Below are 20309 nucleotides of genomic sequence, written 5' to 3'. Positions count from 1 at the left end.
ACGTACTTACTTCATAGTATAATAAAATAATTGAATATGTGAGATTTATTTTATTTTAAGATTTATTTATTATTTATTTATTTATTTATTAACATTAGAGATACAGAAAATTGGTTACAGGCTTCTAAAAAAATCTTACTAATTCACTAAATTCGATATACAATTTATTAACAATATATACGCCTAATCAATTATAAAAATTTTCTTACTTTTAGTCATCCAAGTTAAAATATTTATTTTTTCTCACAAACTGGTTGATTTAGCTCTATTTCAATGAAGTACATATATTTTATTTTTCTAACTAAAGTACAACGTGCTGATACCTCTCAACCTGTAGATGAGAGAGAGAATTCCAGTAACTATCACAAAACTGCCATGATGTCCTTGGTTTCTTTAATCTCTTCGCTGTCCTCGTTAGCAGTACGACTAGAATACAACTAGAAAACAACAAATTCACACAGTGTGTAATACAAAACCGTATTGCTTGCTTTTTTCCACTATTTACAATACGATGTAAGATTATTGGAGAGAAATATTCTACAATGTTTTTTTCGACATTGAATTAGCATCTTATGTATATATATTATCCTATTTCTTCTGTGCATTATATTCTAATAAAACTAATATTTAGCTTCTAATACAATTATACAAGATGTAGGCTGTTTGTTTAAATCTTATGTATGTAGAGTTTCTAATTTCGTTAGAAATCTCGGAAGAGAAAGATCAAATAGTTTCATTCCCATAACCCGCAGCTGAATGTGAAAATAAACAAAGTATTTCGAAGCTCTACCGAGAAACTGAAGATGGCAATTATTGTTTTATAAATCATCAAAAGGTTAAATACACTAATAGCTTATCTCGTTGACACATGACACGAATTAGAAAATTATAAATAATAAGTCTATACGTCTTAAAACTCACCACGCGTCTTTGTATCGGGATTAATATCGGGATTCTATCACGGTTATCCGTTAATTTGTGTATTGGTGTAACTTCAATTTCCGGTGGCATGATATTATCTTTGACTTCTTCTTCTACTTCTTCTTTTACTTCGCCTTGCCTATCATTCGTCGTGTCAATCCGGTCCCAGCGCGGTTGCTATAAGTACACATGAGAGTTCAATTTAATTTATAATTAACTTTATACATAGAGGAGTTTGCGAATCGAATAATAACAATAATAAATATGTTATACGATTAAATTATTGCCAATTTCTTTTAGATGCGCCCTATGTATTTTGAACTGGCCGATCGATCGTTGGATACTTACGTTTGAATAAATACACCTTATATAGCCCTAAAACAGATATTTCCTACTCAGTATGTCTATCACGTGTACATTTTGTTACATTAAAAAAAGATATATCTTTTCTTTACTTAAATACTTAACAAATTCATTACTTTTATTTCTTCATGTTGAAGCCAACACATTTTTATTTCAATTGCAGCAATTATTAATTAATAGTTTTGGAATTAATTTATGTATAAACTGACCCTTGATAGCGGATGATATCCACATATCCACGGTTTCGAAGATACTGCCACAATGCAAAACATAAGTAAGCATATTGTCAACGTCTTCATCTTTCTTTCTATTTCTGCAAAATCGTATCACATATAATTATAAAAAGTGACGTTTTACCGTCGCAATATTAAATATCTACTAAAAAAAAAAACGTCGAATATTATAGTTACAAATCAGTTTTCCACGAGCTTAAAGATAAAATTGTGTTAATATAACAAGAATGAAGTGATCCTGATACAAGAGTTCTATGAATTTTCAAAAAAATTGTTCTTTCTTGAACAATATCTGTTATCATTTATCATGAAAAAAAATTTATAACTTTATAAAGTGAATTATAATTAATTCACCTGTTTTCTTCCAGCGATAATACTTTCTTATTTCGTGACTTCACTCGTCGATGGTCACTTTAGACACAAATTATGAGGAGTAAGTTCTTCGAGCTGCTTTTTATAACGTCGGCGATAAGATTTTTTTCACTGCTATTAATCGATAACGCCGTTTTATTACATTTATTTCATTACTAAATCATTTCTCCGTATCATCCGTAACATTATTGCGTAGTGCCATTTACCCTTTTGACTCGACAGTGACGCAAAACATACGATATATACGGTAATTGTAAATATTTATTTATTTAACAGAAAATGAATGAAATGGTCGAAGTAGATAGACTTCCTCTTTTTTTGCTCAATCTTATTTATGCTTTTAATTTCGAATTTGTCCTCTACAGAAGTGTAATTAAGACTGGCAATTAAGTATAATATCGAAAAACAGAAAATTGTTGCTCTAATAGTTTAGCTTTGAAATTTTAATTCTTGAAAATTAATTCCACGAATTAACTTTAATTTCCATTTCAATTTGTCCATAGACCGTTATTTAATTAAGACGATTGTAAATATTCAGCAGTATACGACTTTGTGCGCGGTCTACTTTTTGCGTGTTGATGTAACATTTCCAATATCGTGCATCCATCGCACAAATTGCCAGAATGCAAATCTAGCGTTTTCTTAAAGTATTGGTTCTTGGAATACTGGCGAAATTGACTATGATTACATTACTGGAATAAAACTCAAATATGACAACGAAGAAAATATAGTTTTTATTAATGCACATTGAATAATAGACAAATAAAAAAGAATTCGCCAAATACATCTATTAATGATATTGAGGGTATGCGAAAGTTATCTTCATTCAGGTGCAGAGGCGGCCGTTTCGAGGGCTTGCTTCTCCCTGGTCAATAGAGTAATTTTCTCGCCGTATTTCTCACGAAGACTTTGAAATAGAGATAACTGGGTTTCATATTCTTTCTTAAGATCGGCGTTGAGCCGCATCGCCGCGTCCATCTTGCTAATCATCGTGTTATGTCGATCGCGTTCCTCGGAAATCTTCTTTTCCATATTATCAACTTCAGCCTGCAATCACATGTTAGTTTAAAGTTTAAACGTACAGTAATCCTAAAACTAATGATGCACATCTATCAATGATAATTTTTAGTAAAAGACTTTAGAATGCTGAAGAAAGCAGGTGAATTGAGAGGAATCAATTCGGAATTCAATTTATATATGGATAGTTCTAATTCTCGAAATTAATCCTTCACGAATTCCTTCTTATTCTAAAAGCCAGAAGAGAGCTCGAGAAGAGAAATGAATGAAAGAAATGATGAATGCGAAATCTCTTCTTCAACCAAGAGCCTGTTTGGGGTATCTTTTTCATTAATTGTAACTCGCGCATGTAGAAAGGGAATGAAATCATCAGCTCACTTGCAGCTGTTTCACCTCCATGTTACGGATCTGCAACAGATCCCGCGTGATCGATACCACCTCCTTCAACGAGGTCACCTGATTGTTCAGGGCGTTGATCTGGTTCTCCTGATTCGCGACCACGCGATTACGTTCCTCGTACATCAATGCCGTCTGTACCAGCTGTCCGCGTAATTGTTCCACCGATTGTTGTAGAGGAATATCCTCGTCGCCGCCGTGATTCATTATCGCGTCGTAGGATGTTTGCAAGGCGGCCAGCTTCGTCTCCGTGTCTTCCAACTTCTTCCGGTAACTGTCGCACTCCTTTGTTCTTTTCTGTCGGTCATATAAGGATTGTTAGACTTTGCACGAATGTTAATAACATATAAGGTGTATGAGGGATGGCAAGATTCCGCTCGCAAAGTCAACTATTTAATTTATTGTAGAAAGAGTTGTAGGATTTTTTAAAAACCAATAACACTTGAAATATAATAATTAGAATTAAATCCAAGATATCATCAATATACATTATATATGTTTCAGCGTTAATTCTGTGGAAAGAGATATGACAAAACGACCCCGCAAGAAAAACTGATTTTTTACTGGAGATTCAACTTCATTATCAAGCTGAGGTGATTCGGTTCTTTCAGGACAGTCCGCGCTCCCGGAGGATTTTCTCACCCGCACTTCCGCCTCCAATTTGGATATGCACGCCGCATTGTTACCCTTTGCATTCTGCTTTGACGTATCGGCCTAGAGACAGAGATTGGTAGATAATAATAATAAATAGTGAAATTTGTCAGTTATTTATCGCTTTTGCTTTCACACCTTTTCTTTATTAGCAGATTTTGACGGTGACGTCTCTTCGCTTTGAAGAACGATCGCAGAACTGTTAGATTCTTCAGTGGAAGTCTTTTGCGCCTCGGCTGGCACCACATCCACGTCCTCCGCAGGTGCACGAATGATTTCTGTGACTATATTAATAGTCTCTGCAGTGGGTAGATCTGGATTGGCGACTTCTTCTCGGACAGGTATGTTCGCGTCGTTTGTTGCTTCTGTCGAACGCTCGGTTTCAGCCTGCGCGTTTAATACCTCTTTTGCAACTTCTCCCGCGGATGCGGCTGCATCTTCCGGCGTTACATCGGTGCTTTTCACCGCGATAATTGCGACTGTATTGTCAGCGCAATCGGGTTTTATCGCTTCAACTGGGGGCGCGTCTCCGCCGGCCGTGAGATCTGATTCCTCTACTTTCGACATCGCTCTTTCTCCTTTTTTCTACAATGGTGATGAAAATTGTAATTTTTATTGTAACGGTCAATTCAACGTGGTAATTCCGAATCACGAAGAGAATGGAAAAAGACAGCAGGGAAAGACGGTTGACTTAAAAAAAAACAGACGATTGATACTTTTCTTTTGTTCACATTACGTTCTCTATTCAAGCGAATAGAATGTCATGCGCTAGATTCTTAATATAATAATATATTCTCTCTCTTTCTAATATAATAATATTAAATAATAATTTTCAACATGACTGTCATGAATTATCAGAGCTAATGACTGTATTAATGAAATGTTTCTAATATTAACATTTGAATTCCACAATTCTAAACAGAACAATTCATTGCTGATTATGAACGGTTTGCGATATGTCAAAGATAATTTACCAGAAAGGACAGTGCACGGGTATATATATGATATTTTTCAAGTAAAATAAAACACTTTCATCGAAACACCGCTGTTAACCGGAACGACTGGACATCGACGACTAAGCAGAAGCGTAAAGTATTTTTGGCTGTTCGCTGTTCGTTCTATTTCGAGCATCGTCTCAGTTGCACTTTAATAATATTCGTATATGAAGGTATATGACATAAACAGTTTGTTTACAGAGATTGAATTATTTTTACTTGTATTTTTATACATTTTACTGAATTATTTTTACATTTCTCCCATTAAGCATTATATATTAAATCATTTGATTTGATATTATAAAATGAGATTCAACATTATAAAGTACAATTAATGTGAAAAATTTGTAATAATCTCAAGATATATTTTTCTCGATAAATACCTAAACTAAATATTAAAATTAGTTTAAATTCAAATTTAATTAAGTTAAGTAAACCCCGAAATTGTATTAAAGAAATTCAAGTAAATAGCTACTAATTTTATATACGATTGTTTCAGAACATACAGCATTAATGATTTGTCTGAAGATTTTCCGAAAGTATTTTAAAAATATTATTCTAAGGTTTCTTATTTAAAGAAAATTAATATGAATTTATTCACTTACCAATCTATAAAAAGTCAAATTGATATAATAATAAATATTTATAATCCTCTCATGTTGCTGAATTGAAGTACAAATTCAATAATCTTTAAATTATTTATGAATTATAATAAATAATTTTACACATCAACATGGGAGGGAAATAACAAGGTAACTCATTGTTTCATTTCAATACTGATAAAACTCTCTCTATATTAGTATATTTTTTATTTTCAGTTTAACATAAAGTTATCACCTAAATCTTATTTCATACATATACATATTATACATTCTTCCATTTTCGCTTCAGTATTCAAATGGTAAAAAAACGTGTGTGTGTGTTGAAACAAAACATTATATTACTCGATAATAAATACTAATAAATCAATAAATTGAAATAATTTAATAAGATAAAATAAAATGATATACGCACGTCCGATTGCGAGTTTACCTGCATTAATTGTTTTTCAGACATGAGTTTAGATGAAGATAATTGAAAGTTCAACAATTTTTGTTCTCATTATTTTAAATGATTGTTCTAGCTACTTTATTCCGAATTTTTGTACTTTTTAAATACACAATAAACAATGTATTTTCATTTTCAGACAGTAAAAAATAAGTTCCAGATCAAATTGTGTCGATCAGACAAAGTGTTGAGTTTGCCCCGGCGGGGTGTCGAGTTTGCCCCGGCATTTTTCAATTCGAAAATTTGTCTTCGCGTCACTTTTCCTTTCCTGGCGGCAAAACAAAGCGACGTACAGCAAAACTTCCTGAATCAATTTTGTACCTGAAGAAACACTCTTTAAATATGTACCATTGAATTTGCCTAAAAATTTTAATTAAATATTAAAAATTGCCTTTGAAAAAATAGTGTCGGCTTAGCCCCGGTCTCCCCTAAAATGATATACTTAAAATAAGTCAATGGTAAAAAAATGAAAAACAACATCTTTTTCCTTTAACATTTAATAATAATTGGCACAAGGCCTTGTACAAATTGTTGTAACAATTATTATTTGATCCACTACGACTAGCGATGTCGAGTGAAATGTTATCCTTGGATACTTGGAAATATCTATCAAGTTAATCGATTCATCGTATTTTGTTGTTTATCCGACATAGAGGATATTTTCACGATGATAGTCAGTTTTTGGGTATTAATCCCACGCTTCATCAGTAAACATTTTATTATCGATAAACACGTTGAAATTGACCTCGGCAGAAAGTAAGCGAAATTCGTCATTTTATTAAACTTTATTTAAGTGGAACGTAAATGATTACGTTCATTTAAATGATTACGAAATGACAGATTTACTCGGTTTCTGCCATCCATCTACTATAATGCATAATAATTCTGCAGATTTTGGTGTATTTTTATTGAAAAAATTTATAGCACTTTGTTATAGATCTGTTTTTGACAGATTTAGCTATTCGGGTATATAAAGTGTATGCCAAACTTCCTTACCTATTGCTTTGTTACCTGTATCGAAAATACCTAATATCAGGTGGAATCGAAGACTATTTGTCGGCACGCTGCTTGAATTCTTGAAACAAGCTAAATTACAGCCTGCGGATTGTTTTGATGGCACCGGCACCTCACCTCTTATCTGCTGCACACACGCACGACTCATGTCGGTATATTCGCTTCTTCTTTCCTTCGAAAGAAGGGGAAAGCCTGTGAGAATTCGATAGCCTCTCATACTCTTACCTCTTATCTATATGCACGCATGACTCATATCGGATATTTTTTCTTCGAAATATAAGTTAAACAGAGACTATTGATTCGGGATAGATTTAATTACAATTTTATCTGGGAACTGATTTTTATAGTGTACACTTGTAAACACAGAGACTATTTATTCCTAATAAAATGATCTTTTCAGCATACTTCAAAAAGGAGTTTTACTTCGCAATTTTTCTATCCGTGAGTGTATGTAAGCGCAACATAAATTCGAATAAAAGAGAATTCAAAATATATACTTTTACAAAATTTGTATAAGAAGACATTTCGACCAGAAGTATCCAGATAACGAAATCTGTGTCCGTCTCTGTTGATATTTTGCTGATGCCACTAGACATAACAAATCCAGCATCAAATCTGTAATCTTTCCCAACAAAATTTGCCGTAGACTTAGTATAATTTGTATTCGACAGATTTAGCTGTCTGGGTTCTCAATTGTATTATGCTCGATTGAATTAAGTAAATTATATTCAGAGATATTTTTTATTTTAATATGAAAAATTTATGTTTATCTGTATTGAGATATATCTTTCATCATATTTATCATTTTCCTTTATTATTTATATTTATTTTGTCACTGGAAAATATTACATCTGTACTGATCCTACTGTTCATATTATCACTAATTATCACTTTATAAATACCAAATTTCAAAAAATTTGACATTGAATCAAAGTATTGAATAATATTAAATAATAATTCACACACATATAACATATACATACAAAATGCAGTAATTTGTTCGCAATAAGGTATCAGACAGATTCCAAAAAGACCGTAATGCAATCAAGATTTAATTTAAAAATATATATGAAAGTCAGTCGTCTTTAAATATATTTTTTTTAATCACACTCAATTCACAACCCTTCTTCCTGTTTTTCAAATGTGCTTCGAATATTTTCAACAGATGTGGCCTTTTTAAATGAGTGTAAGCGATAGACAGCATTTGCAGAGCTCTAGTTTGTACGTGAATGCTGCCGTTCGAGAAGAGGTCGTGTCCCAGCTCTAAGCAAGTACCGAAGTCGCATTCGTCCGCGGCTATCGTCGCCAACCTTACGATCTCGTCCAGTTTCGCGATCGGCGTTTTTCTCTCTTCCGGAGTACCAGCTTCCTCTATCTGCTTCAATATCTTTTGCAGATCACCTATATAAACCAGGGAGATACTTATTTACATTGCATATGTCTATAACTGCACGAAATTTATGTAATAATAATCGTGAATGATTTGAAATTGAAGTTAAATTAGAAAATAATGATTTGAAATACTTTTTGCTGTATGTATAATTGAATACATTAGTTATCTGGTATGTGGTGCAACCTCACAATACACGACTCTATAATTCTTTTCGTTTTTAAAAACACAAAGCAATCGAATAGTACAATTTATCATATAAAAATATCCTTCCTAAATATTATAGAAAAACACTTATTTAAACATTAAATTTAAGCGCATGAAACACCACATTAATGCATTTAATCGTACTTACTGTCTGTCGCTGCCAAATCTCTGTAACCCAATTGAGTCTTCTTATCATAAGGAACTATGATGCCTGCTCTGTGAAAGGTTCGTGCTACAACCCGTCTCTCTCTCGCTCGCATGTCTGCGGTATTTTTCTCCAGAGTTATATTGTGCTGTTTGGCAAAATTCTTCAATTGCGAATGCAAACGCGTTATGCTGGTCTTCTCGAAGGGATTGGCTGACTTCACTTTGTTTTGCAAATAACCGCTGTAATTTAAATAATATAGATAATAAAGGAATAATATAAAAGACTGATATAAACCTGTAGACGCAGATCTATATTAACTTTCTAAAATTTTCATATTCTACTTACTCGATAGCACCGAATATATTTTCTGCGACAGGTTCAAACACGCCATTCACGTTTGCACGATTCGTCGCTACAAACACTGGTTTTTCAGCGGCATCATCTCGCCAGTAACCAAAATGTAACCCTTCCTTATCATCGCATTTCACAATAGTCTGTGGATATAATTCTTGTGCTGAATCTATATTTCTAGAATACTTATTAATACAATGTCATTTGTAGATATTGGTTTATTTTGTGTACCTGAAATTCCGGAGGGTCATAATAATATCTCCAGTGTGTCAAATATTCTTCCTTATCGTTCTCACTTGAGGATATCTTTATTTTACCATCCAGCACGTCGTATGGACCCACAAGTTTCAAGCGAACAGACTTACAAGCCGAAAGAGGATTATCTTTTGATATACTTTTACAAAACTCGTAGAATTTAAAAAAATCGTCCGGCATCTCGACCAGAAATAGATCCATAATAATTCTTTCAGCATCAGATTTATTCTCAGATGCATTATGTTCGATTGAATTATGTGCATTATATTTATTCAGCGATATTTTCTTATTTGCTTCTACTTTATCGCTAGAAATTTCCTTATCATTCTCGTTGTTATCTCTAACGACATCAGTTCTCTCTGGACTTGGGGAAAGATTATGTAAATTTCTTTCAGAAGGCTCCTGTGTCTTCTGCAATTTTCTTTCTGGACTTTTTGAACGTGCTTTTCCGTTATCTTTAAAAGGATTTTTTCTCTTCTCTCCAGTCGCTTTCTCAGTTTTTTTTTCTACCTGTAAAATCGAAAAGATAAGTAACAACGACTGCGCATTCGGGCGATTCCGATCAACTTAATCGGCGATTGAATTCAACTGACAAAATTGTTTAAAGCAAAATTTCGAACTATATAATTCGTTGTTTCTTCCATATGTACAATAAAAACTAACAATTCTATCCAAGTTAATAATACAGTACAGGTGTTATTTTTTATAAGTTAATTACCAAACAAAAGTGAATCAAATGTTAACATATTAATCAAATGGGTTTATTGTAAATTAATCACCGATCAAGTTAATCATATGTTAATATATTAATTAATCTTAGCATATCAACTGCAAGTTTGTTACGTTTTTCATCAGTTGAAGATTAGACGTTACCGTTTCCTTTTTTGGCGGGTGCTTATATTTGCTCTGATGCTGCGAATTTTTTTGATAGCACTTAACACCGTACTGGCAGGGAACTCGCGGATCGTCTTTGTACGCCTGCATTTGGGCGTCCTTGTTGGACGACATCGTAAAAAACATATTACACTGCTCGATTTTTCGTCATTATCGATAAATTAGGATCTTTGTATGCGGTCCGTAAGACGCAAAAACATACCGTTGAGGTTATCTGCTTTTAGATGTCTGTTCTTTGTGGCTACACTCAACACTGTTGTACTTTCTGCACCATTCTGCACTTAATATGAGGTATTTTCCTTTTTTATTATACCTATATGAACTCAGGCCAGAGAAACCTGGGCTGCGTTCGGAAACGTCACCCGGGTACACACGGGTATACTCCCTTCTCCTTCTAACTCGCTGAGATAGAAAGAGAAGGGAGTATACTCGTGTGCACTCGGGTGACGTTTCCGAACGCATCTGAGACGAGAGCTGGCAACGGGCGCGGACCGGTTGGGATGTGTTTTGTCCGGGAAAAATTTTTTTAAGTATTGCGACTGTTGCTGTCTGCATTGTGAGTCCGATTGAATTCATTGCGTCAGTGCGACTGAAAATTAAAACACGCCTTACGGCTCATACGACAATTGGTTCGTCCTGGGCCCTGGCCATATTAAGAGCAGTACTGCTCAAAGGCCATATCACTGATATCACAAAGAAGAAGAAGAAGAAACCTGAGACTCCTGAGAGCGGCCATCCGGATCATTCCGTTCCAGCGGACGCATAGTATAACCAACCCCAGCCGCCAGCGTCCACGAAATAACAGCACTGTGTGGACCTACACAGAAATAGTACGCAATAGTAGGTATGTGCTCACCACGTGTTCCAACATTTTTCTTCTCTTTCATGATTTTTTTATTTTATACGGAAAAAATCAAAATTGCCTTGCTGATGAACAGTAAGTAGCATGAAAATCGATAGAAATTAGTTTTTCTGATTAATTTTTTTATTCAGTTCCGAGAGTTAAATTTCCGGTAGATAATTTAATTCTTATATTCACTGTGTGATCTTTTGTGCGACTTATTGTTAGATCGCTACAACCTATATCAAAAAATGAGATAAAAGATACATTAAATAATTAAAAAAATATATATTTTTTTAAATTTTAGTCATTTAAAAGCGTAAGCGTAAGTGTAGCGAACGTAAGCAATTTAAATTTTGCAATTTTTTTTCTTTGGTGCACGTGAACGTATGTATATATGCCGTATATTCTTCTACCGTGTGAAACACACCACTACCACGTGGTGGTACATGTTATAACGTGTATCGGAAAATGAGATAAAAGATACATTGAGTAAGAGTATGCGGTTAGACGTAAGCAGTAAAAGTTGACCAACTACAATCGATTATTCTTGGATTGTAAAAATCGCATTAGTCAATAGTTTACTGCTTACGCGTCTTACATCTACTCTCATGACTATTGTAGAATGGAACTTTATAGTCATTTAGAAATTAAGCGTAAGTCTGGCGAATGTGAGCAATCTAAATTGTGTAATTTTTTTGTACTTTCTTTTGTGCTCGTGTACGTGTGTGCCACGTGGTAGTAGAAGAACACAGAGCTCCTGACATTTCAGATTTATAAAAGAACATTTTTCTACATTAACAAAATTAAAAAATAACTGTTATTTTCTTTAAAATAATAAATTATTTAATAATAATATTCAACACACACATGCAGACTGTAATAATGTCAGTACTAGCATTGCGAATTCTCGGAAGTAAGATAAACTTATTGTTAGATTATACATATAATCTTAACGCTATAATTATAAATATATATAATATTATAATGCATTTTAGCATATGCTAAAAAAGAAAGGATTATTATTCTCCATATTTTTTATCTTCTTTTAGAGAGACAATATGACAACCCACAATAAATCTTTAAATTGCGAGAGTTGTAGTCGATATCCCTACATCGGCAGAGTATCCGTAGGAGAAGAGGGTAGTGTTGACTTTATCTATCAATTTGTGAAGAAAAGATTTGTTACCACGAGAAGAAATCATAGCATATTCTATACTGCCCCTAACATAATTGGACCACCCAGATCTTTAAATTATGGCGAACAATTTCATTTACCATGTTCTTTTGGAGAAGATGTCGGAGTATGTGTATTTCCTGATATTATCTGTTATTGTCCTGTACAAAGTAATCGCTATCTATAAATTTATGTTACAAGATTTTCTATTTGACACATTTCGATTTTCTAATATAGTCGAGAAAGAATGGTTTCGATATTTCAATATCTCCGTGGCAAAACGAAGTCTTCATGTTCATTGATGGTATTCCATGGTATACAGGGGGCCATATGACGAGCGAAAATAATTATATTGGTATGTAATATTCGAATCGATAAATAAGATATTATTAAAGAAGATACGCTTTTGTTGAGAAGAGAATATAATTATATTTTCTATTTTTAAGATATCGAGTTTCATGAAGCTGTATATCCAGTCAGAGTCTCTGTTTACGAAATATATAATCCTGGAAGCGTAATTCAAATTTCGGCTCAAGATTCCAATAATTACTGGATTCAGTTGTGGGATGAATCGTCTCAGATTGTACCCCCGAAATCAAGATTATTTTCTCCACCGTTATCGCATCCGTGCAATTTCAAAACCAAAATGCTCAGACTAGTGTTTAAGGACAGCTCACGTAAATCTTATACAAAACTGGATGCTGTGATGCTTATCGGTACATCAGATTTGATCCTTCCTAGAAATCCTAACGAGAGTTTAAGTAATCTGTTAAAAAGAATTAACAGCATGTACTCTCCACACCACGACGATGTTCATAATTTAACAGCAGATTCAAAAAGTGCGCACTTGGATATAGTTCATCTGCAACGAAATTTTCATGAATATTGTGTTATTTATAAAAGGTATTACTATTGTATATTAGGTAATATTTAAATCCTTTTTTCCTGTTAATAATGAAAATCAATGTGTTCCGATGATATTTGCAGCGAAATAAGAAGGATTAATTATAAAAGTAATTTGAAGCACAAAAAGGCATCCCTGCGGCAAGAGGTAATCCCTGGATATGTGCAACCTCTTGGACAGAGATACTCGCGTCGTATTCTATCGAAAAGTTATAAGGAGCCATCACGTTGCAGTTTATCTGCGCTTCCTGTAAAGTATTCTAAGAAGTCTATTTCTCATCAAAATATTTATTGCAATGACATTTCGTACTTTGAGTATTAAAGTATTTATTTTGTATTATATTAATTATATTCTATCTTTACAGAACGAAATACTACTAAAAATATTTAAATACTTAGATTTGGTAACATTATGCCGCATGAATGAAGTAAATAATAGGCGCTTTGATATTTTAACACGGGATCCTCGACTCTATACACGTTTGAACATACGATGGATTGAATCTGACAAATATATGTGCGATATATTTCGTTATTTTACACCTAGATGTAAATATTTGCAACAATTAGATCTTACAGGAAACCAGTTTTATATTAATGATTTCGTAAACTTTCTTAATAATTGCGGCTGGCGTTTAACGCATTTAAGATTGAGTGAATGCTACGTGGCACAGTTAAATCCTGTCCTACTTGAAATTTCAAAGACATGCAAAAATTTGAAAGGTATATGCATATAGTATATGTATATAATTGTCAAGATTATGGGTAAATCGCATAACAACTAATGCAAATTTTTCTTAGAATTGGATCTAAGTTATTGTTATCTCAGAGACGACGATTTTTCGTATCTCGAGGGGCTAAATAATTTGGATCTCATAGATGACGAAGGTTTTTGGTATCTCGAGGGGCTAAATAATTTGGAACATATAAACTTTCTTGGTACAACTATAACAGATGAACAACTTTGCAAAATACTGCAAAATAATCAACGGATGCGTGAGGTACATTTGGGAGACTTCTCAAATGATGCAGTTCTAATAGAGTTGGCAAATTCGTGTCGTGACTTGGAAGTAATATATTTACTGTTCGCATGTGATCTTACACCTCAGGGTATTAATGCTCTCGCTAACTGTAAGAATTTACAAAAAGTGCACCTTGATCTGTAAGTGTGTGTGCTACATTTTCTTTTAAAATACACATTATTGTATTCTTTATTGAAATTTGTTTGCTTTTCTTGCGAGCATCTTGAAAAAGTTACATGAATTTTTTCTTCGCAATTAAAATACTGTACTAATTATATGATTTTTGTTACAGAGACGAATACCCAGTTACTGATGACAGCTTATTTAGATTACTTTCTTCTAATCAACACTTGCAAGAAATTTATTTGTCCTTTACTGTCCTCACTGATCATAAGTTGGAATTATTAGCGCAGTGCAGGAACTTGAAAAAGTTATATCTTGAAAATGTGAAACTTGATATACCTGATAATTGTTCCCTTATTTTGAAACAATGTCCTAAACTGCAGGAGTTTTATCTCAAGATCTGTAATATAAGTGATCAATTAGTTAATCAATGGAAGGAAAGATATCCGCATGTGTCCGTCTATACATACGACGTATAAAGAGACTGATAATTTGAATAGTTTTTGTTCACTTTTGTTTACATAAAATAAAGTTTATGTCTACTATTTTGAAATATAAAAATTATTAATTTTTTTTAATTATTCGGTGCACAAGATTGTAAAAGAAGTTAATGCCTAATAAAAACAAAATAGTATTTATTTATAATTTTGTTATTTTCGAACACTTCTTTCTGTTTCCTATAAACAAATAATTCGTTACGATTATCGTTACTAATTTTGAAAAGTAACTCGATATCGTTACCGTTACTCAAAAAGTAACGAATCGTTATTATTTTCGTTACTGTATTTAATTTAAACAAAAAACTAAATTTAACATGTCCAACCATACGTCTACTTATTAAAGATAAATTTATTACAAATAAAGATAAAGATAAAAAGTTACGATTTTAATAGTTTTTTGTTAAATAAACAAACTCGTTGAATTTTACCAAAATTCTTTATTAACTTTTAGTATACAAGCTGATGCTCTATCGTATCGCCTATTCACTATTGTATAGACCAAGACTGAAGTAAGGATTAAAGTAACTGTTCAATTCGTTACTCAAAAAATGTAACTGGGTGCGTTCAGCAGAACAAACCGCTCAGTAGCAATCGAACGTGATTGGCTCTTACTTTTAGACCCAACAAATCAACGTAGCGTGTTGATAAGACGACACTCAACAGTTGTGTCTGCTGAACGCTGCCTTTGTATACGTTATCGTTACAGTTACTACCGAAAAATATAACTCAATTACTAAATCATTACTAAAATAAAGTAATTTGTAACGGTAACGTGTTACTTTACAACCCTGCTAATTAAAGAAATAAAGAATAAAAAAAGTGTAAATGGTAAGAATCCACTCTTGGCCAACGTAAATGCTTTTTTTTAAATTTATTAAAAAATAATAATTAAGTAATGTAAATAGGCTCACGAACAATCAAATTCAAAAAATAAAAACTTGTATTAACGAGCCATGAAGATATAGGTACCTGAGAGTAGGCTTTTTGAGTATAGGAGTGTCTTCCACATGGTGTATTGGATCGGTCCTTTATGTATTTCGTTTTTTAAATATTGATCCTACTTATGAATAATAAACAAAAAGTAACCTTTTCCAAAAACGATAACATAATAATTGCTTTTGTTTCCAAATCTAATTTTTTCCGTATACCGAAATTACCAATTTTCAGGTGCTTCAATAATTTAACTTTTTTGAACCGGGGTTCTCTTCGTGTATTTTCCTTTCAAGTATCATTAACTACAAAACCCTTGAGCAACTTTTCCTTGTAGCCACACATTTAAGAGATATGATATTATTTGTAAAAACTCGCATTTTTTACAGTTTTCTTCTGACGTTTCAACACTTAACAAAAAAAATTGCAACAGTTCTGGCCTATGTAAGTATAGAAATCACTTTTTGAAACCTTAAAGATGATACATGAGTTTTCATAAATTTTTTGTAACATAGAAACGCTTTTAAATTTTTTTTAACCATTTATCTTTCTTCTTCAATTATTTCATTGTAATTGCAGAAAATATAATGCAACTACAAAGATAAAGTCTGTTCATTTTAGTTACGCATTCTTTTATTTCTTCCTCTTTCCCTCTCGGAAAATGCGCACCTGTTCAGCGTTATCTTCTCTTTTTTTCAATTGCGTCCCAATAAAATGATGAATTTAGCCTCTTAGCTGCAATTTTTAAACTTTACGCTTAAATGTTTCCCCTTCCTCTTCCAAAATTTAAACGTACTCGTCCAACTCGTCGCAAAGTTGTTTTACCAAACGTAAGAGTTCTAATTTTTTTAGGTCTGTAATTACATTTGTATCTCATCCTGCTAAACGCGTGGAATGCAGACATTTATATAACCATGCTTGTTCTTTATTATTTAGTAACATTGTTTAACAAATTGTATAATATTTCATATTGCGTATAATGTATATATAATATGGATATAAAGTAATCATAAAGAATGAATATATTATATATTGACAATAATTGAAATGTAATAAAAATTTGAGACTTCTAGTTACGTTCGTCTAATTAGGATGTATTTCTCTTCTTGCACGTCCAGTGAACTGGCATACCCCCGAATCGCACGTTTGCTCTCCCTCTGTTCCTGCTTTATTTCATTTCATATGTAAACTGAAACAAAGCAGGAACAGAGGAAGAGCTTCTCTCTTGACGAAGCCCAAGAATTCTCTTGATAAGATACGCCGCAATCGTTGATACTGAACGAGTAACTTGTCCCGACGAACATCACAGAAGTTTCTTCTTTCGTGTTATACGGTAGGTATCGGCCTTATTATCGTAATAATCGCTTCCTTTCGCTTTCAACGGAATGTTTTACGCCACCGCTCGTGCCTCCGGTAAGAAACTCTCCCAGTACTTAACGAGTTGATTCTGATGTTGCAGCATCGACTCCAGGTATTCAATCAGCTGCTTCTTGAAATCTTGCACCCTGACTAATTCGAAGCGTTCGACCTCCTCCTTTATCATCTTCGAGATATTGTCAAATTCTTCCTGGCCTCTATCCACCTTTGCCTCCCATTCTATGACCTCGGTAGCTGCTTGACTCGTCTTGTCCGTTCGGCCTGATTGCTCGAGTCGCGCCTTCTGTTCTCGTTTCTTGTTCAACATCAACTGGGCGTGTTGCCAATTTTGAAAGACTTTCACTCTCTCGTGAAAAACATCCTGTAAAGCAACGTTGTATGTAGAAAAAAATGTAAAAGCATTAAAAACACAAATGCAATCGTAAATGGTAAACACCAACTTTAATTGCACCAATAAGCGCGACGTAATCCCTCAACATTTCTGCAAATTGATAGAGATCGCTGTTGCTTTGCGTCTTCCTGATCACTTCCACCTTCTCCAGAGTTTCAGCCAATTGCGCCAAAGCTCTGCCAAGAGACGCTCCCGGCTCGCCGTGACCAAGAACGGCAATCGACTTCGCCGTAGCACCAGTGCAGTTTGCCAATTCCCTTCTTTGATTCGTTAAGGAATCGACCGCGGAATGCAAAGCGCGTAACTGAATATCAAGGGAATCTATCTGCGATGTTTTCTCTTCAAACCACTGCAAAAGAATACAGATTCTTACTCACTTCATTTCTCTTCAAGTAACAAATAATCATGCATGACAATTGGTATATATTATTGTTTTTTGAACTGTACTGATATAAATTATTGTAATATATATTTTTACGATATTATATACTGTGCGATAAGAATTAATGATAATTTGATTGATAGCCTTGTGGACTTAAATTTAAAAAATACGTGATAAATAACGAATCCACACGATGATTTCAAATGAACGTACCTTACCCTCCTATTGCAAGCAACAAAAAATTGTTTCACGATACTTCATAGGAAATACATGCAAGAAGAAATATGTTTACAATCAAGGAATCTCACCATATCGCTCTCGTCCATTTTGTATGTTATTTTATTAACCGTTTCCCCGACTTTGTTGAAAAGCCGCATTACTCCTTTACCACTCAATGCAGACGTATTGGTGGCCTTGGGCAATTCTACATCTGGAAAAAAAAGAATCATTGATATTAGTCGAAAAAGGATTTAATAATTTATTAAAAGTGTCATGTAACTTGTTAATAATTGTCATCATTTACCAGCTTCTAAAAATTCTCTGAAATCAGGATCAATACTCAGAACTGGATGTGCAGCTGTTCTGTTCAAATACCTCTCGAGAGCCGCTCTACGCCGCTCGATAAATTCAGTGGAACTTGAATTTTGCTCCTGACTCTTGTCCCCGGACATTTTAATCTTCGTAGTTCCTGTTAACATAATTCACGTTTCTCGATGACTTTTCTACAACCGCGAATATATAAACTGAGCAAAAATAAATTTTATATTCCTACCAATTACACTTTTTTCTGGGGCCGGTGGGATTATCCTGCCGTTCCTGAGATACTTCTCCGTCAATTTATCGTGAAGACCTAGAAAATCGCTGAAACGCCGAATCACGCTAAAGTTCCTTTTCTTAAAAATAAGCATATTCGTTCTCGTCTCGACTTTGTACGCGACATAGGCACCCATTCCGTCACCTATCTTCTGAGGCGAGGTAACAGTAATCTTCAGAAAAACTTCAGATATATCTGCCGGGACCTGCACAAATACAGCACATAATAAATAGCACAATGTAAAGCTACAATTGTACATTTTACGCAATCTAACACGTACCTCTTCTAAAGATCGAGAATGAATAATGTTTGTAGACAGACTGTCCGCGTTGTCGTTGATAGGAACATCGTGAAGATCCCCGATATCCGTGTTCATCGGTCCTAGCGGAGGACTCAGGGGACCCGGAGCCGGGCTGGACATCGAGGAGAACGAATTCTCCTCCGGCATGTCTCGCAGGGACAGCTTTGGCAATTCCGCCTGGACCTTGGACACTCCGTTGTAAGGCGACGCATCCTCCAGTTGATTCTGTTCCTGCAAACGAACGCGAATATGCTCAATTTGCTCGCAAACCCGTGAATTTTTATTATATATTTTTTTGTGAAGTGTTAATATCGAATCTCGCGCAACTACGCGCAACTACGAACAAATGCAGATCATTCTCGCAGCATCGCGGTACAGGAGCTCGTCGGGATTACAATATACATATATATATTTTTTTTTTCGCTCCTTCTGCTCGTAAAAGATTAATCGCTGGTCGCCGATGATACCTGCAGCGCGGACGCGAAGATATCCTCGTCGTCGTCCTCCAGGTCGTCCAATTTCGTCTCGTTGGTGTCGAACAGAGGCGGCGACTCCGTCATATCGGCCATCTTCCTCGGTTCTGTCAAGCGACGGCGGCGAGCGGGCCGGAGCAGCGACGGTTACGCTCGTCGTGGCCGCCAGGGATCGGCCCCCCTGACGACGATTACGCAGTGTGTCGATTATCGCTGTCGGTATCGGCGCCCGGCGGCTGTACTACAGGCTCGCAAGCTGCAACTCGCTTCCACGCGAGAGCGAGACCGTACCGCAGCGCTCGCGCGACTCGAGGCCCGTCCTTTGTAACTTTGTATAGATGTATATGCACTTTTTACCTTTTCTCCTTTTCTCTCCCACGTCTAATTGCGCGCCTATTTCATCCTAAGTACAGAAAGTGTAAAATAGCGCAGCTAATGAAGAACAGGGCCGTCGGTGACGTCGGTGTTTCATGAAAATCCTATTGTCACATCCCACTTGTCCGCGTGTCAATGCGGCGAGTAGCTCCAGGTTCGTTTTTTAAAGGCGTTTCCTGCAAATCCAGTTAGTATAATCTTCTGCACCAGGGGCTCCCGATCTATCGGCTCCTCGCGAGCGAGATCCGACCTCGTCAAGTTTTTTTATCCGGCTTGCCAAGAAATTTCAACGTTATAATATATATAAAGGAATTTTTTAACGAAGATATTTTGTTCTTATATGATTTTCAGAGATAAAATTTCCGGCCCCCCGCGGTCATTATAAAAATTTTAATATGAAATGTTGGGAACTCCTATATTTTTTATGTGTACTCTGCACTGTTTTT

The 20309-nt window shown here is 34.6% G+C and overlaps 5 protein-coding genes across 11 annotated transcripts; 1 reads left to right on the top strand and 4 right to left on the bottom strand.

The window, feature by feature from the left end:
- Window positions 1-147: 147 nt before the first annotated feature.
- LOC139777890 (uncharacterized) lies at window positions 148-2014 on the bottom strand. The gene is made up of 5 exons (XM_071715565.1): window positions 1872-2014; window positions 1494-1597; window positions 1270-1296; window positions 922-1098; window positions 148-437 (listed from the first exon to the last, which is right to left on the bottom strand). The coding sequence occupies exons 2-5, from the start codon at window positions 1581-1583 to the stop codon at window positions 363-365; spliced, it is 369 nt and encodes a 122-aa protein (XP_071571666.1). The 5' UTR covers window positions 1584-1597; window positions 1872-2014; the 3' UTR covers window positions 148-362.
- A 586-nt stretch (window positions 2015-2600) lies between these two features.
- LOC139777883 (uncharacterized) lies at window positions 2601-7758 on the bottom strand. 3 transcript variants are annotated; one of them, XM_071715551.1, is made up of 5 exons: window positions 6992-7758; window positions 4092-4538; window positions 3867-4016; window positions 3285-3599; window positions 2601-2936 (listed from the first exon to the last, which is right to left on the bottom strand). In XM_071715551.1, exons 2-5 carry the CDS (start codon window positions 4518-4520, stop codon window positions 2712-2714), a joined length of 1119 nt encoding a protein of 372 aa, XP_071571652.1. In that variant the 5' UTR covers window positions 4521-4538; window positions 6992-7758; the 3' UTR covers window positions 2601-2711. The 3 variants fall into 3 exon arrangements, with proteins under 3 accessions (XP_071571652.1, XP_071571651.1, XP_071571653.1); XM_071715550.1 differs by lacking the exon at window positions 6992-7758 and adding an exon at window positions 4928-5057; XM_071715552.1 differs by lacking the exon at window positions 6992-7758 and adding an exon at window positions 4928-5057 and having other exon boundaries at window positions 3945-4016.
- Window positions 7759-7806: 48 nt separating this feature from the next.
- Hpf1 (Histone PARylation factor 1) lies at window positions 7807-10548 on the bottom strand. 4 transcript variants are annotated; one of them, XM_071715546.1, is made up of 6 exons: window positions 10457-10548; window positions 10204-10353; window positions 9337-9870; window positions 9100-9248; window positions 8755-8993; window positions 7807-8410 (listed from the first exon to the last, which is right to left on the bottom strand). In XM_071715546.1, exons 2-6 carry the CDS (start codon window positions 10342-10344, stop codon window positions 8085-8087), a joined length of 1389 nt encoding a protein of 462 aa, XP_071571647.1. In that variant the 5' UTR covers window positions 10345-10353; window positions 10457-10548; the 3' UTR covers window positions 7807-8084. The 4 variants fall into 4 exon arrangements, with proteins under 4 accessions (XP_071571647.1, XP_071571648.1, XP_071571645.1 ...); XM_071715547.1 differs by having other exon boundaries at window positions 10234-10353; XM_071715544.1 differs by having other exon boundaries at window positions 10204-10524.
- A 61-nt stretch (window positions 10549-10609) lies between these two features.
- On the top strand, window positions 10610-14958 carry LOC139777877 (F-box/LRR-repeat protein 4-like). 2 transcript variants are annotated; one of them, XM_071715540.1, is made up of 8 exons: window positions 10610-11098; window positions 12148-12399; window positions 12510-12627; window positions 12719-13175; window positions 13260-13425; window positions 13541-13898; window positions 13977-14337; window positions 14490-14958. In XM_071715540.1, the coding sequence occupies exons 2-8, from the start codon at window positions 12157-12159 to the stop codon at window positions 14797-14799; spliced, it is 2013 nt and encodes a 670-aa protein (XP_071571641.1). In that variant the 5' UTR covers window positions 10610-11098; window positions 12148-12156; the 3' UTR covers window positions 14800-14958. The 2 variants fall into 2 exon arrangements, with proteins under 2 accessions (XP_071571641.1, XP_071571642.1); XM_071715541.1 differs by having other exon boundaries at window positions 13977-14176; window positions 14490-14616.
- A 1695-nt stretch (window positions 14959-16653) lies between these two features.
- On the bottom strand, window positions 16654-19819 carry Snx1 (sorting nexin 1). The gene is made up of 7 exons (XM_071715543.1): window positions 19483-19819; window positions 18995-19246; window positions 18673-18919; window positions 18424-18588; window positions 18209-18330; window positions 17568-17867; window positions 16654-17488 (listed from the first exon to the last, which is right to left on the bottom strand). The coding sequence occupies exons 1-7, from the start codon at window positions 19582-19584 to the stop codon at window positions 17141-17143; spliced, it is 1536 nt and encodes a 511-aa protein (XP_071571644.1). The 5' UTR covers window positions 19585-19819; the 3' UTR covers window positions 16654-17140.
- Window positions 19820-20309: the final 490 nt, after the last annotated feature.

The sequence above is a fragment of the Temnothorax nylanderi genome, unplaced genomic scaffold, assembly GCF_030848795.1.
Source record: "Temnothorax nylanderi isolate EJ_2023f unplaced genomic scaffold, tnyl_v1.0 TNYL_tig0167_pilon, whole genome shotgun sequence".
Lineage (NCBI taxonomy): Eukaryota > Metazoa > Arthropoda > Insecta > Hymenoptera > Formicidae > Temnothorax > Temnothorax nylanderi.
This window is presented reverse-complemented; position numbering and strand designations above follow the sequence as displayed.